This window comes from Drosophila gunungcola, chromosome 3R (genome assembly GCF_025200985.1).
Source record: "Drosophila gunungcola strain Sukarami chromosome 3R, Dgunungcola_SK_2, whole genome shotgun sequence".
NCBI classification, from domain to species: domain Eukaryota; kingdom Metazoa; phylum Arthropoda; class Insecta; order Diptera; family Drosophilidae; genus Drosophila; species Drosophila gunungcola.
Genome location: NC_069139.1, coordinates 29,916,867 through 29,932,280, shown reverse-complemented (window position 1 = coordinate 29,932,280; position 15,414 = coordinate 29,916,867). Strand labels below are relative to the sequence as shown.

Here is a 15,414-nt window from a genome sequence, read left to right as displayed (position 1 = left end):
TTATATATAGGCATGTCCTTTCTTCGATTGAGGATTGTTGCCCAGAAAATATCGAACTGACGCATCGATTAGCAATCCTTGCTCATCTTGTTCCTCTATCATGTCGCTGATAATTATGTTGCGGAAGACCGGTAGCCAAATAAAGGGAATCCCCTTTGCATCGGGCAGCACTCCTTTGAAACGTTTCAGCCCACGACAAAAATCGTATTCAGTCTTCTCGTCCACAGGTTCCACTTCCTTAAAGTTCGATTTATGTTCATCGGGCTTAATTTTACCCTCGATAATGGCCCTTCGCTTGCTAAATAGTTATTCGTACTTCTTGTGGAATCGGTACTCAAGCTCGTATTCCTCATCAAGAAGTCATTCTCCATTTTGATTTTTCCAACTGCATGTTCTTAAGAATCACTATTTTGTTCAGTATCGGATTAGGCAGCGCCTTCACCATTAACTGTAAAAACTTACGCCGCTCTTCGGGTTTAATGTTAATGGCTTGAACTGTAACGAATTGATAAATTGATAAATTTTGCTTTTGCGGCCTGATGTTGGGCTTGACCACTGAGCGCACGCAATGTTTACCTCGGCTCTGGCTCGTCAGCAATTGGGGTGTTGTTCTTGCTCAGAAATCAAGGCGGCCTAACTAATAATTAACAAATTCGATTTGCGTGCGGCGACAAGCAAGAAAACTACTTTGAACACACTTCTACATTCAGGGCTATTGCAGTTGGCCAAGAGAGGCCAGGCACTTAACTTGATCTGGTACCGCATCTCCATCTCTGCTGTTAATGAGGCTAGCTTTGCCCCCCCCTTCCATCGGCCGTTCTCCCTTCCCTTCACTCACGGAACAGCCCCTTCGCGGCTTTGGTTAATTAAGGCATTGTCCGAGGACAAACATTAAAATTTCAAACATTATAAAAATTTATTTATCAACTAAGAAAGACAATATACTAACGTTTGGGAGCACTCCATAATTTTTTTTAACAGATATATGCATATAATAAATATGGGACAAAAGGCAAAAATTAGAAAATATAAAATAATGTATAATAAACAATATAGATTATAAATTGGGTGCAGTTCTTAGTAATAATGTATTCTAATTTAGTTTTGCTTGCGATTACATAAGGTATTTGATTTAACAAAATAAATAAATCTTTATGGACGAGGCAAGGAATTTGATTTAGATAGCTAAGAACCTGACCATTTACGATATTCGACTGCAAAAAATAATGCAGGGTGATTCGTGTTATCTCTGTTTCTTTACACTCGAATTCCACTCAATAGTTTTAGTTATATATTTTTCTCACTTCTTTCTCTTTTCCTTTTGAAGGTAAAAAAAAATTATTTCTTTTTTTTTTCCTTTTTTTTTTCTTTTTTTACTCAAAATCTATATTCTTCTTGCTTTTCTTCCTCGCGATTTTGCACTGCACCACGAAATCATTTTTGCTTTTCATTTTTTTTTTGAACAATTAAATAAAAACGTTTAAGTTTTCGCTCACCATGGCTATTGCTGCGGATCCAACGAAGAAAGCGCCTTCTCGAACGGTCGCCGAATGCTGTAATAGAATTCACTTCTTCACGGTTAAAAAATCATGGGGCAGGCAAGTCTGGGCATAATTTCTTTTCTCTTTCTTCAACTTTCAAAAAGGAACCCGAGGCGAATTTACATTTTTTCTTTGGCGTAAAATAACAAACGAACTCAAATCACTCTCATATATAAAAATATAAATAAAATATTAAAATTGATTCTTAATAACTAACTTTTATAACTATTTTTAAAACATGGTTTTTTTTTGGATTTTCTTTTCCTATTCTTTTTTTTTTTTTCCTCTTAAACTTAAATTTTCTTGATTTTAGGGTTCATTTCTTCTCTCGGTTTTTCCGCTTTTTCTTTTTCTTTCTTACACCGCCAAATTTCTATTTTTTTCGCACTACCGATATATACTGTTTTCTCTGCTACAACGGGCCACAATTACTTTTAGCACATTAGTTCGGGTCGGGACAGGGGTGAATTATATAATTTAATATTTATTTCTTTAGCACTTTTCGTCGCCGAACTCCTCCGCTCGCTTTGCGAGGCGGTCGCGTTGCCACTGACGCCCCTCCCTCGAAGCACTCCAGACGTAGGCGGATTTCGGTGATCGGCCTTAAGTGTTCACACTAGACTTCGCTTCGTTCGGGTGTTGTGAAAAAGATACAGCAATGCTGCAGGCCTAATGCGAACAAATAAATTTCTTATACTTTTGCCACCACATTTTTTTTTCTCTTTTTTTTTTCCCTCTATGACGCTGGGTCTAAAATAAATATCTTTTTTACCTGCCCCTTATCCCAATAACTCACCTAGTTTCGTTGGCTCTATTAGCACTTTGAATTATTGGCTGTGTATAGCGTCTCTCTTCCTTCCGATTGAAAATTTCTGGCACCATAAAGAAAACTTTTGACTGCGGTATCAACCTCTCTGGTGGAAGGCTCAAAAGGAAAAGAACGCTGGTGCCGCCCAATTATGGCGGCTAGCCCCTTAACAGCGAAGGAATAGAAATGCTCTCTCCCGATCAGTGCTTGACACTTAGCCCTGTTGACCCGCCACATTTGCCACGAACTGATTCCGCCACCTGCTCGTAGATGGCGCCAGAAACTGGGTTCAGTTTATGCTACCAGCGCTACAGAACTCATCGCAGTTCTCGGTTTCTTCGGATTCTTCGTGCTCTTTAGTCTGGGTAGTCATTATTAACTTGCAGAGGGTTTTATAATTTCAGACAGGGTTTTATAATTTGCAACGTAGTGTAGGAGACATTTACGGCCCTATAAAGAGTAAATGTTATTGATCAGCATCACAAGGAGAGTCGATCGAGCCATGTCCGTCTGTCCGTCCGTCCATTTCTACGCAAACTAGTCTCTCAGAAGAGATTCATTGTTTGTCACATTCAAAGATGAAGATGAACAGGTGCCAGGATCATCAAAGTCTTGATCTTCATAGCTTAAGTTATCCGAGATGTCAGCGAGGCACCTATTGGCATTGTAAGTGACACAAAGAACGGCCAGGTACCGTAAAAGCAGTCAACCTTCTGCTTTTCTCCTCCAATTCGATATGCCAGAAAGCATGTTTTAAATCTACGCTAGAGATGTACTTAGTTGTATTTATTCTACTTAAAATACTCTCAATGCTCTTCTGTGTAAATGTGTCTTTTATGGTGATTATTTATTATTTAGCTTCCTGGCATCTAGGCAAAGGCTGTTCTTCCCTGGCTTCCTTACACGAGTAATTGTGTAGCTCCATCCCACCCAATCGGAGCATTTCATCCACAAATCAAGTGAAACTTGGCCATTACTTTATGGTTAGGAGTCCTCGCATGTATATTGCTTTATTGTTTTAAATCTTTCACGTTAATGACTCCCACAAGTCTTGTGTCCTCCTGTTATTGTATCGCGAACTCGTCTCATGGGTCAGGTGAAGATTTTGCTTCTCAAGGCTGCTTCTTTATCCAGGAGATATAGATCCCAATCCCTATGATCGTCGTTCAGATACACTCTAATCCATTCGATATTTTAGATGTTTTGAGAGCAAAATTTCGATACTATCGATAGTATCGTTTACTGTACGGTTCTTTATCGAATGTATATCTCATGTTTTATATATTTTTTTTGCAATAGTACTTTAAACTACCACCACCTCTAATTTAAGTTAATCTAAAATGCATTTTTATTAGAAAAGTTTAATATTTTATTTTTTTCATTTTTCCTACCCAAATTCTGCAACCAAGTCTCGTGTTTTTTGCTAAGATAAGTGATGTAAAAACAAGAAAGAAAGAAAACTTCGGCAAGCCGAAGTTCATATACCCTTGCAGCTATTGCAAGAATTAAATATTTTTGAAAACATTAAAATTATGATTTACTTGCGTATATGTTTAAAAACATTGAAGCTATGATGATTTGCAGCTAAATTATTTTACATATATTTATTACTTCTATGGGAGCTATATGATATAGTCGTCCGATTTTGATGAAATTTAAACCGTAATTCTGAAATATTTAACCATTACTATATGTCGAAGAACTAAAAAAAAAATTAAATAACAGCCAAGTTCAAATTTTTTTTATTTATTTTTTCGATTGTTCGTATGGGAGCTATATGCTATAGTCGGCCGATCCGGCTCGTTCCGACTTATATAATACCTGCAATAGGAAGACAACTTTTGGGAAAGTTTCATGCAGATAGCTTTAAAACTGAGAGACTAGTTTGCGTAGAAACGGACGGACAGACGGACGGACAGACGGACAGACGGACATGGCTAGATCGACTCTCCTAGTCATGCTGATCAAGAATATATATACTTTAACGGGTCGGAAACGTCTCCTTCACTGCGTTGCAAACTGAAATTATAATACCCTCTGCAAGGGTATAAACAGCAAACTTATAATTTTTTTTTATTTATATTTCCGATTGTTCCTATGGGAGCTATATGCTACGTCCTATCCGGCTAGTTCCGACTTATATACTACCTGCAGTGCAGAGACAACTTTTGGGGATGTTTTATGCAAATAGCCTTAAAAATGAGAAACTACTCACGACGGACGGACAGACGAATTTGTTGCTGATCAAGAATACATATATGTATTTTATATGGTCGGAAATGTCTCCTTCACTGCGTTGCTAACTTTTGATTGAAATTATAATACCCTCTGCTAGGGTATAAATATAAATATCATAGCTTTGTACCTTACTAACTGATTTATTTTCTTGGAAGACCTATCACTTAACAGTCGTCAAATTTTATCCTTCTTAACTTGCACTTTTGCAGAGCAATGCTTGAAATGGTGCTGGCTGAAGCTTTTGAACTATGTGTCTGTTTCTAAGCAGAGTGCAGGTTATTTTAAGTTCAATTTGTTTTTTTTTCTTGAGGCGGTGTAGTCTTTTTACACTCCTTTTTTAGTGGGAGCATAGCCAAGCCTAAGACAAGAACAACATCAAGAAGAAAAGCTTGAAGCGCTTCTGAAAACACGATAAAACACTTGCTGTAAGTGGTGGAAGGATGCTGTGGTTGCCAGAATGTTACCCTAATATGATTTTGTTTCGACACAACTTTGTTGCAAGGCCAACACGAAAACCGAAAATAAATAGTTAGCTACAAGAAGAAATACTATAGTTAATAAATTTTACACGACAATTTAGAGCAACAAACAAATTATTAAGTTAACTTTTTTAAAACAACAATTTTAATAATTTTTAGTGAGTCGTTCATATAGACATAAGCTTACTTTCTACTATAAACATTTTCAAATTTAAACTGCAGAAATTCGTTGTAGACACCAAATTTTATTTTCTAAAGATTTTCTTCAATTTTTGTGTTTTGCATTACTAAAAAAAATAATTTAAAAAGAAAGGAAATTTTGAACATCCTACTGTTTACGATTTATTATGAGCTCTTTTTCGAAATGTCTGACAAGAATACATCACTCCATGACATATTAAGGGGGTTCATAAAGAAATTTTTTTTTAATGCAAATTTCCCATCTTTAACATGATAAACAAGAAAGTAAGCTAGCTTCGGCAGGTCAAAGTTTATATACCCTTGCAGTTTTAAATATACTTAAATTTCGATTTATATGCGTATATGTTTAAAAACATTGAAGTTGTGATGATTTTGGCAGCTATATGATATCGATTTCCGATTTGAATTAAATTAAAATCGTAAATCTAACTATCAAATTATTACTATTTCCAAAAGAATTTTTTAAGAACAATTCAAAAATAGAGAAGTTAATTTTTATACCCTTGCAGAGGGTATTATAATTTCAGTCAGAAGATTGCAACGCAGTGAAAGAGACATTTCCGACCCTATAAAGTATATATATTCTTGATCAGCATCACTAGGAGAGTCGATCTAGCCATGTCCGTCTGTCCGTCTGTCCGTCCGTTTCTACGCAAACTAGTCTCTCAGTTTTAAAGCTATCTGCATGAAACTTTCCCAAAATTTGTCTTTCTATTGCAGGTAGTATATAAGTTGGATCGAGCCGGATCGGACGACTATAGCATATAGCACCCATAGGAACAATCGAAAAATAAATAAAAAAAATTATAACTTTGGTGTTTTTTAATTTTTTTAGTTCTTCGAGATATAGTAATGGTTAAATATTTCAGAATTACGGTTTAAATTTCAACAAAATCGGACGACTATAGCATATAGCTCCCATAGGAACAATCGTATAGGATATAGTATAGGAACTATCAAAATTAGCTGCAAATGATAGTAGCTTAAATGTTTTTAAACATACACGCACAATTTTAACGTTTTCAAGAGTATTTAGTTTTTGAAATAGCTGCAAGGGTATATGAACTTCGGCTTGCCGAAGTTTGATTCCTTTCTTGTTTAAAAAAACTTAAGTTAAGAAACTTTCATACTTGCATTAAGAATTTTTCACACTCAAACCGATATTTTTCGCACTTTTTTCAAGTTTTTTTGAGTTCATGGACTGATGACGTTCATTCTCAAATAATCTTACGAAATACAGAAAGAATAAACAATTTTGAGTAATTTATTCACACATAAGACCTCGTGATTTATTAATACAAATTTAGCATTAAAACAATAAACTCGATTTAATAAACGCACCAAACCAAAAATAGATATAAACAATAAACACAAAAACTTAAAAAAAGGTTACGTTTTGACGTAATTGCTGAACAATGTTTCAGGCTAAAAAAAAGGAATCCCTTCTTAACATGGCAAAAAGGTTTGCCAAAAATTGAGGGAATATATGGGCTGCTAAACAGCATGAGGTAGTAACCTGTCCAAGTTACTATATCCTCAGTAAGAGTATGCTACTTGAAGGGGAGTCAATGGGCGGGTAGGCGGGCGGACCTGAAGGTAAGTCTCCAGCGAAATATGCCAACATGCATATGACATACTAACTAGCGCTGCTTTGCATCACCTCACGTCCAACCCCGCCCAATTTCCCCTCCCGGAATACCATTCAGCTGCGTGACAACGTACCCGTCATCACATCACACGCAGACATTGTCTTACAGTTATGACTGGCGTTGCTATTTGGAATTCGACACGTACGCGGTTGTCCCAGGACACGTAGGACGGTGTAATCCGGGGCAAGGATGTTCCAGGGGCGTTTGGTGCTGGCGAAGGGTGGGTCGAGGGGGCTGTATGTGCTGGTGTCGATTTTGACACGTTGCCCGTGGGTGGAAGCTGGTAATTGTGGTGTAAAACTGTAGAATAACAGCACTTAGCTGGCTGCTAATACGAGCACGTGTTTGCTTTGTTGCACAACACGGCGTATGCGCAATACTCATACTTCGCACCGAATCGATAAATAAAACTGCACACAAAAGCCAAACGTAGTGAACTCGTTAGGCCTTCAATTTGCCATTAGCATGCTGTTTTAATTAGGAATTTCTGTTGTTAATCAACAACCCAGACAAATGGCTTGTCGATTGGAATTAGAGAAACCTTTGCACTCAATATTGTCTATCGGCAGCATCTGTGCCGAGCAGATAATAATTATAATCAGCTTAGGGCGGGGAGTTTTCGATTAACTGCTGCCAGTTCTTATGCATATCCTTATTTAATTAAAGTCTAGGGTAAACAGCAAAGGAATGCTGACGGGCGCCGGTAAAAGCAATTGAAAGGGCTTCGATGGGTGGATGGGTGGATTCGACATATGGCGGGCCAAGGAAAATTCACAGATACCGAAAGTCACAAAGGCCAAAAAAAAAGGAAAAGAAAGAGGGAAAGCGCGGGAAAGACACGGGAAAATGTGGCACGCGGCATTCACCGCACAATTCCATTACGTAAAGCAAACATCAGATGGCGATGGCTGCGCTGCATGATTGGGTTTGCTACTTCTTGCGGCTCCCCGACGCCCTTTCCATGTGGGCGTGGCGCCAGTAAAAGCAACATATTGAATATTGATGGGCATCGATTTCGACTTGAAAGCGGGAAAAGTTCAAGCCAACAGCCCACACACACGCAGGCATGCTCTTTGTTTATAATAAAAACATGTGCAATTTCTTGCAGCTACGTATTCGATAGGACTCAACACTATGCAGCAAATTCATTTAGCAAAAAAGCCCAAGTTGGCCATTACTAAAACTTCGATTAAAATAGTTCTCAAAACCCGCTTACCGACGAAATTAACAAATATACGGCAAGCCGATGTTTATAAGGCTTTATAAGGATAGTTACAAATAATAAAGTCGACTTTCCGATCTATTTTTTAATCGTATATGCGTATATCGTTATCCTATTTAAAGAAAATCAAAACAGTAGTTCTGAAAGATCAAAATTACCTTATCAAAAAAGTATGTTCGTAAAACTTAAAAACAGTTTAGTCTTATTAACTACATGGCTCTTTCGACTGCGCCGATGTTCCCGTGTTCTCCCATAAAATATTTATTAACATGGTGGCTTGGTAAAGAGTATATTTGGAAAAAACTAAGTATTAAAATTTGCAGTGATTTTGAAATTTGTATAATTCGAACTGGGCTCAATATTGAAACTAACATATTGTACAACACATATCTGTATAAATTAATACAAGCAGAAACGAGATGGAACGCTTAGGTCAAGTGCCTTGACTATTAGACTTGGAAAAAGACTCTGATCAAGAAAATATATACGTTATAGAAAACGCTTCCTTCCATTATCCTCTTAAGTTTTAGTCAACGATTACAATACACCCTTTTACTTTACGAGAAACGGGTATAAAAAGGTCTAAAAAAAGAGTTAGCGTAAGCAAAACAATCATTACTCTTACCGTCATTTGCGTACTGGTGTAAGTACAGGATATAAATATATATTTTTACTCATCTTCTGTGCTTTTGCTATTGCACTTTTATGATTTGAAAGACTTTTATGAAGATAATTCGACTCCGGTCAAACTTTTGACAGCCGAGTGTAAGTGCACTCAACGCAGTTAACTGGCTGCGGCGTCTGCGAAGCAATTTGTGAACGCTCGTCGAGCATTTAAAACAATTGGTGCCAAACAATTACGCGGAGGGTGGCTCCTGCGATCGAAAGTGGGGCGGAGTGCGTGGAAGGAAGCCAAAGACTTCCTCGCCAAATTAGCGACAAATGTGTGGCAGCGGACGGGGGGCGTGGCAAGGGGGCTGGGCAGACAACGACCCAAATTGCAAATTGCAACAAACTTGAAAGAAAGTGGGGCAACGATGGCGACAACGAGCGCGACGATGGCCGCTTTGTCTGCGCAAGCTGGTAATAAGCAAATTAAACGCCAAGAGAACGCGGCCCTGCAAAGTAGGCAACAATAAAAATCCAGTGGCTTGCCAATGCGAACGGAGTGACTTGGCGCATTAACACCCTGATGCCGCCACATGCCGCCAGCCGCCACATGCAACCGAAGCGCAACATCATGGGGGTTAATTGCCACTCAATGTATGGGAGCACGAACAATTCATGGCTATGCTTGAGCGACCCACACGTCCCAATTTACAGTAGCAGAAACAGACAAAATAGCTGAGATAAATCTATTTTCACAGTGTTTGGCATTTTTTTCGTTACAATTTATTCGGTCTTTTTACAAATGTTTTGGCAGCTGATTGCGTTCTGATCTTTCAGCGCCTACTTATTTGTAAAAGCAAAAGATTAAAAGAAATACTTGAGTAAGGGTCCTTAAGATCTAGGATGTGGATTTTTAAATTTTAATGGGCCTTATTCTCTTGGCCCATAGTTAACAACGTACATTGCACACCTACTTGTATATGGCAAGCATCTGTGTCGCTATTAAATACATAAACCAATTCGGTCCTATGACTAAGTCGCAAAGTAAATAAATGTCAATGTCAAATGGTATTAAGTAAATATTCTTCTAAGAAGTATATAAATTCTAAACAGAATCAATAGCAGAGTCAATCTGGCCACATCCGTCTGACCGTCTGTCTGAAAGTCTGTCCGAATAAACATCGAGATCTTGGGAACTTTAAAGTTCCGAAATATTGGCATTCAAAACCAGATTCTAGTTATGCCTACGTAGGTTGGGGCCACGCAAACAAATCGCAAAAGTATGTCTTGACTTTCTGAGATAAAGTGAAATCCAGTTATTAAGCCTTATATGTTTTTTCGCTCAATAATTATAAATTAATACAAAACTCTTCCGAATCGCACTAAAATTGTAGAGTAAAAGAGTATATTCCATTCGTTGAAATATATGTAACAGGTAGAAGAAGCGTTTCCGACCCCATAAAGTATATATATTCTTGACACACAAATCGTAGAACTATGTACTGTCACTCTAAGTCATGCAAGACCGTAGGTGTTGCACTCTGTGTATGTGTGCCGGTCATATAAATACTTAAGTTGAGGAATGTTGGCTGAGCAACGACAATCTAATGATCGGGGAACTCGACTATAGCCATCTTTCTCTTATTTCCTAGGATCATAAGTGGAGAATTAAAACTTTTATTTAATAAACTCTTTAATTAAAAACATTATGAGAACTTTTTTTAAATATTGTACCTAGAAGTTATTTTTAAAAAGTTCGTTTGTTATCGCAGCTTTAAATTTTATAAACTTTGTATTTTTAATTTAAAATGGCTTCAATACATGTTTTTTGAGAAATCAGCATTTATGAATAATATTAGATTTTTGTTTGCATATATGGGTCATCTTTCAAAGTTATAGAAAGTAAGGTTCTTTATAAAGAATATTTTTTAGAGCATTAAAAAGTAGTTTGGACTCTACAAAGTTTCAAAGTTGAAGAAAGTCCCCGCTGTATTGACCATTTCGCCCACAGTAAACTGGTCCAAGTCACGTTTTTGAAAGTTTCCTGCGCTCTTCAACAATTTTATTTACTTTAAAAGGATTTTAAGCACAGTTTTCCTGCAGTTTTCACTATGCTTTTCCCAGTAATTTCAGTTTTGCAAGGAAAAAAAATGTATGATATAGGAAAAGCGAGAGAGCAAAATATGAAAACAACAGACGTCATGAAATATATGCTTATAAATAAAATGCGCTCCCCCATAAATCTCATACGTGTGAGTGTCCATGTGAGCGTTAGTGTTCCTGCGAAGAGGGATTTTTCGGTTTGTGCGTGCTGACTTGCCAAAGATTCTGGATCAAATTTATAAATTTAATAAAGGGAAAACCATGAAAGATGTAAATGCAAATGGGACAATTGCTTACAAACACGAGCTTTGCAATGTGTTTTGCAGATAGAAGGACATTTAATATATGCGCACAATTTTATTCATTTCAATGTGTTGGTGATAGACAAAACAGGCGGTTTTTCTTGCCAAGTGCTCTTACGCTAATTCGTCTACACCATACTTGCAAATAAAAGTATACACTTAAATAAAATCACTATGCGAAACTCATTAACATATTTTAATAGGTTTACAGCGAAGGATTTTTTTGCTTTTATGTTGGCCTTTTGCACTTGACCAATTTTAATCAGTTGTTGAATTTTATTTTGGTCCATCGAAATTTTATGTCCCATTGAACTCTCAACCGCAGAGAGCAACGGATAGGGTTAATTAAATAGTAAGAGGGAACGCTTAAGTCGAGTACTCCGACTATTAAATACCCATCACCCAGCTAACGAATTTAATTAAATATATATCCCCAGAAAACAATTGGGTTTTAGCTGGCGCCATCTGCCGAGCTGCAGTGTCAACACTACAAACAAAGAGCAGACAGACGGACTTGATTAGATCAACTCGGCTATTGATTCTGATCAAGAATTTATGTACTTTATAGGGTCGGAAACTTCTACATTTTACATCATTTTCAACGAATACAATATAGCCGATAACTGTACGAGAAATGGGTATAAATAGGCGTACTGAGGGAAAATGCCACAAAAAAAGTATTTAATTAAATATTTATATTATTATTATTTTAGCCCGTGCTAGGCGATGTCTGTACATTTGCAAATTTATATTCATTGAGGTTTTCGATGCGTTTAATTTGCATTTAACACATGCGCACTCGTGTACAAATTCGACCGCAAAATTACATTTAGTTTTCGTAGCCCGAAATTATCAACCAGCAAATCCGTTTATGCACTTGATGTCCTTAATGACTTTTGTTGTTCTTCTTCCTATTGCTGTTTTTAGTTGTCTATTCACCAAATTCAATTAACTAAACATTTTTGGTTTGCTTAGAGAATTGCGTTTTATAACCTGTGCGCCGTACCTTTATATTTATTTAAAAAATATTTACCGTCAAATTAGTCTGCGAAATTAAAGAAGATCTGTGTATATATAAAAAAATATACTAATAGAGAGAACAACTCAAACGATTTCTATAAATTTTATTGTATAGGACCCTAGTTTTATTTTGTAGAATTTAAACGTTTTATTTCCACTAAACGACATTAATTGTTGGCCCTTGAATGATTTACCATTGTTCATGTCCGCATGGTATTGTGTAATCTGGCACCTATTAAATTATTTAAATTTTCATTATAAAGTCAAACAAGTGATATGTATAAAAAAGGAAGAAAATAACGAAACATAATTTGCATATTTGTTTATTTGTTGTCGCTGTTTCGTTTTCTGTTTGCATTTACTTTGCCGGTTGGGACTCGTTTGTTCGGATTCTCATTGTTGTGGAATGTTTAACTAGTTTATTGTTCGGGGCTGGTGAATCGACGACTAGCGACTGCTCGCTATGTGGCAAATACAATGGTTAAATATATAATTAATCGTATGTATAACAAAAACACTAACAAAGTGCATTAATTAGTCATGAAGCACTTAAGCTGTTTAATTACAATCGAAAAATCTTGGCAATTTAAAACAGTTGTATACCATATGCATTTTATGTTATGCATGTCGCTCTCAATTAGCTTTAATTAAAAAAGATTAAATATGTAAACAGTAATCCGTTTCGTATCAAATTTAAACTTAATGCGTGTTTCCGTTTCGTATCCAACTTAAATCCAACTTACATCCTAGTATTTGGATTTCCTTGCCGCCTTCCAGACGCTACTTTGCATTTCGCTTGCTTAGGTTCCAGTACATCCTTCCTCCTTTTTGCCTCCTCCATTTAACCAGAAACTAGAGAAAAGTCCCCGAACAGTAAATCAAATCAGAGACCAGTCCCCGTACTAGTATTAATGCATGAATCGTTCCCCGTCTCCAGAAAGTTCCAACCAGTACTGTCCCCACATTCTCGTTATTTACGACTAGTACTCCCTATACATATTTGACTTTAATATACTCTTGAGTTGCTCTAATTTGTGGTTGTCAGCAAATACCGTAGTGCTGGGGAAAATCTGCTTTGGGAATTTAATTTCTCTTATTTCTTTTCTGCTGTTTGCTTGCGGCTGTGTTGCCTGGGAACTTTGATTTGTAAGAGCAAACTATTCGGCTTCTGTGGTTTTTCATGGTTGTTTATGAATTATTCAAAACGGGGTATCCGAGGCAGGAGAAAGAATTTACTAAATTGATTCGAATGCTTCATATTTAATGGGGTAGAAGTGTTTTTAACGTTTGCTGAATTGATTAAGAATAGACGGCAGTTTTGTTGTCTTTCAATTGCCAATGTGTCTTGCAGGAATTCTATTACAAGCATATCAAACTAAAAACTTCCATTTAGCACTTTACAACTCGCCACAAAAGTTGGGCCGAGTTTATTCACTTCAAGTACCATTTCATACACTTTGCACTTCACTGGCAGAACTCAAGGACTGGTCAGAAGGAATTTCTCTTGGCGAAAGAAAACATCAACGATACATGGGCCAAAGAATAAACTCGAGCAAGGAAACTCCAGAGGAAAATTTACTAAAAACTGGGCAGAGCAGTTTAATAGACAGGCACGGAAAACAGATGGTAAACTGGTGAAAACCAGCTTCTTGTTTCCATTCGAGCAGAAAACAAATGTCAATGTATCAGGTCCTCCAGACCTTTATTATATCAATTTATGTGCTTCAGTTTGATCGAACGACTCTGATTAATCTGTTTTTGCAAGGCTTTGTGCTGCCCAGGGTATTTTCTCATAATTAACGAACCTTTTGCCAACCAAATTAGTGCCAACAAATATGCGCAAACGAGAGGCCAAAATGAATCCAAAATGAAAACGCAAGAACAATCAATTGGGTCAAGCAATTTAATTACAAAATTTCAAGGGGGCTCAGGGGCAAAACATTTCTGTTCGTCCTGTTTATGACGGAGATTTTCAATTTCTCCGTAGCTCGTGGCAAACTTTCTGCGTAACCTGCGTGAAAAGTAAGAAAAACAACTCGAAGGCAAAACCATTTGCATAAGGGGCCAGTCAGAAACGACACAATAACTCAATTCGCCGCACAAAACCAAAAAACAACACAGAAGAAAAAACCAAATGCGCCACAAAGGGAGTAAGGCATAAAGCCGTCGAAAAAACTTTTCTGCCGAGGCAGTAAATCCTGCAGGATATGGCCCTAAGCTTAGCAACACAACGCACAACTATTCTCCGGTGTCGAGGGGACGACAACTTTGATGTCCTGGCCGGGAGGAGATCCGAGTTCAGGCAAGTGGAGAAGAGTTAACAACTATGCTCGAAACGCCAAATATTTGAAATATGTGTAGCAACAGAAATGTTGACATTTGAACTGATTTCCAAGCACACTCCATCTCCCTGCTGAGTGTGATTCTCTTATATACACTCAGAAAAAATTACATAGATATGGCGAAAAGTAGCCAGCTTAAAAAACCTGAATTTAAATAGTTTTAAACTTCTAAAATAGATGTTTAATTATAAAAATTGTTCGTGAATCACATAGTTAGTTAAAACTTAAGTATATTCAGGTAAATAACCTTTCCTAGTATCTCCACGTATAATCAAAATTTTCTAGCTCTTAAAGTTTTCCAAATCTCGTCGTTCCTGCGGTGAAAATACACAGTCAATAGAGTCGGAAACGTTTTTTGTAAGCCCCATAAATACTTTTCAATTGTAAATAACTCCATAAGTAAGAATTACCATTACATTACATTTCTTAGAAGGAAATTAACCGTTTTAAACAAAATAAATAGGCAAAAAACTATCAAAAGTTATATTGAAAAACTAGCTAAACAAATGTATTTTCTAAAACCGTTTATCCACCATAATGCTTATGCATAGTTTTTTAACCAAAAAGGTAATCGCGATCTTCTTCATAGAAGGGGTCCTATTTTGTACGAGTGATACAAATGGCAAAACGCTGTGGCAAATTAAGTTAGCGGCAGTGCGAAATTGCTTTGCCCCGAGAGTATTGGCAACAAAAAGATAAAGAAAACAGAAGCCGAACCATAAAAGAGGAGAAAAAATGTTCGTAAGTAGCATTTGTTTGGTAAATTGGCGGCAACAATAGTTGACACAACTTCTGGGGAGCGAGTGGCCAAATTCAAGGCATTCTTATTGGCAATTTCAGCTGTAGCCATTTCTGCTGTCGGTTGTCATGGGAATAAATGTAAAATCAGCCACATACAAG

General features: G+C 36.9%; 1 protein-coding gene across 1 annotated transcript; it reads right to left on the bottom strand.

Moving 5' to 3' along the window:
- Positions 1-2,722, bottom strand: LOC128252567 (nucleosome assembly protein 1-like 1). The gene is made up of 3 exons (XM_052980360.1): positions 2,653-2,722; positions 378-495; positions 1-298 (listed from the first exon to the last, which is right to left on the bottom strand). The coding sequence occupies exons 1-3, from the start codon at positions 2,720-2,722 to the stop codon at positions 1-3; spliced, it is 486 nt and encodes a 161-aa protein (XP_052836320.1).
- Between the last annotated feature and the right edge of the window lie 12,692 nt (positions 2,723-15,414).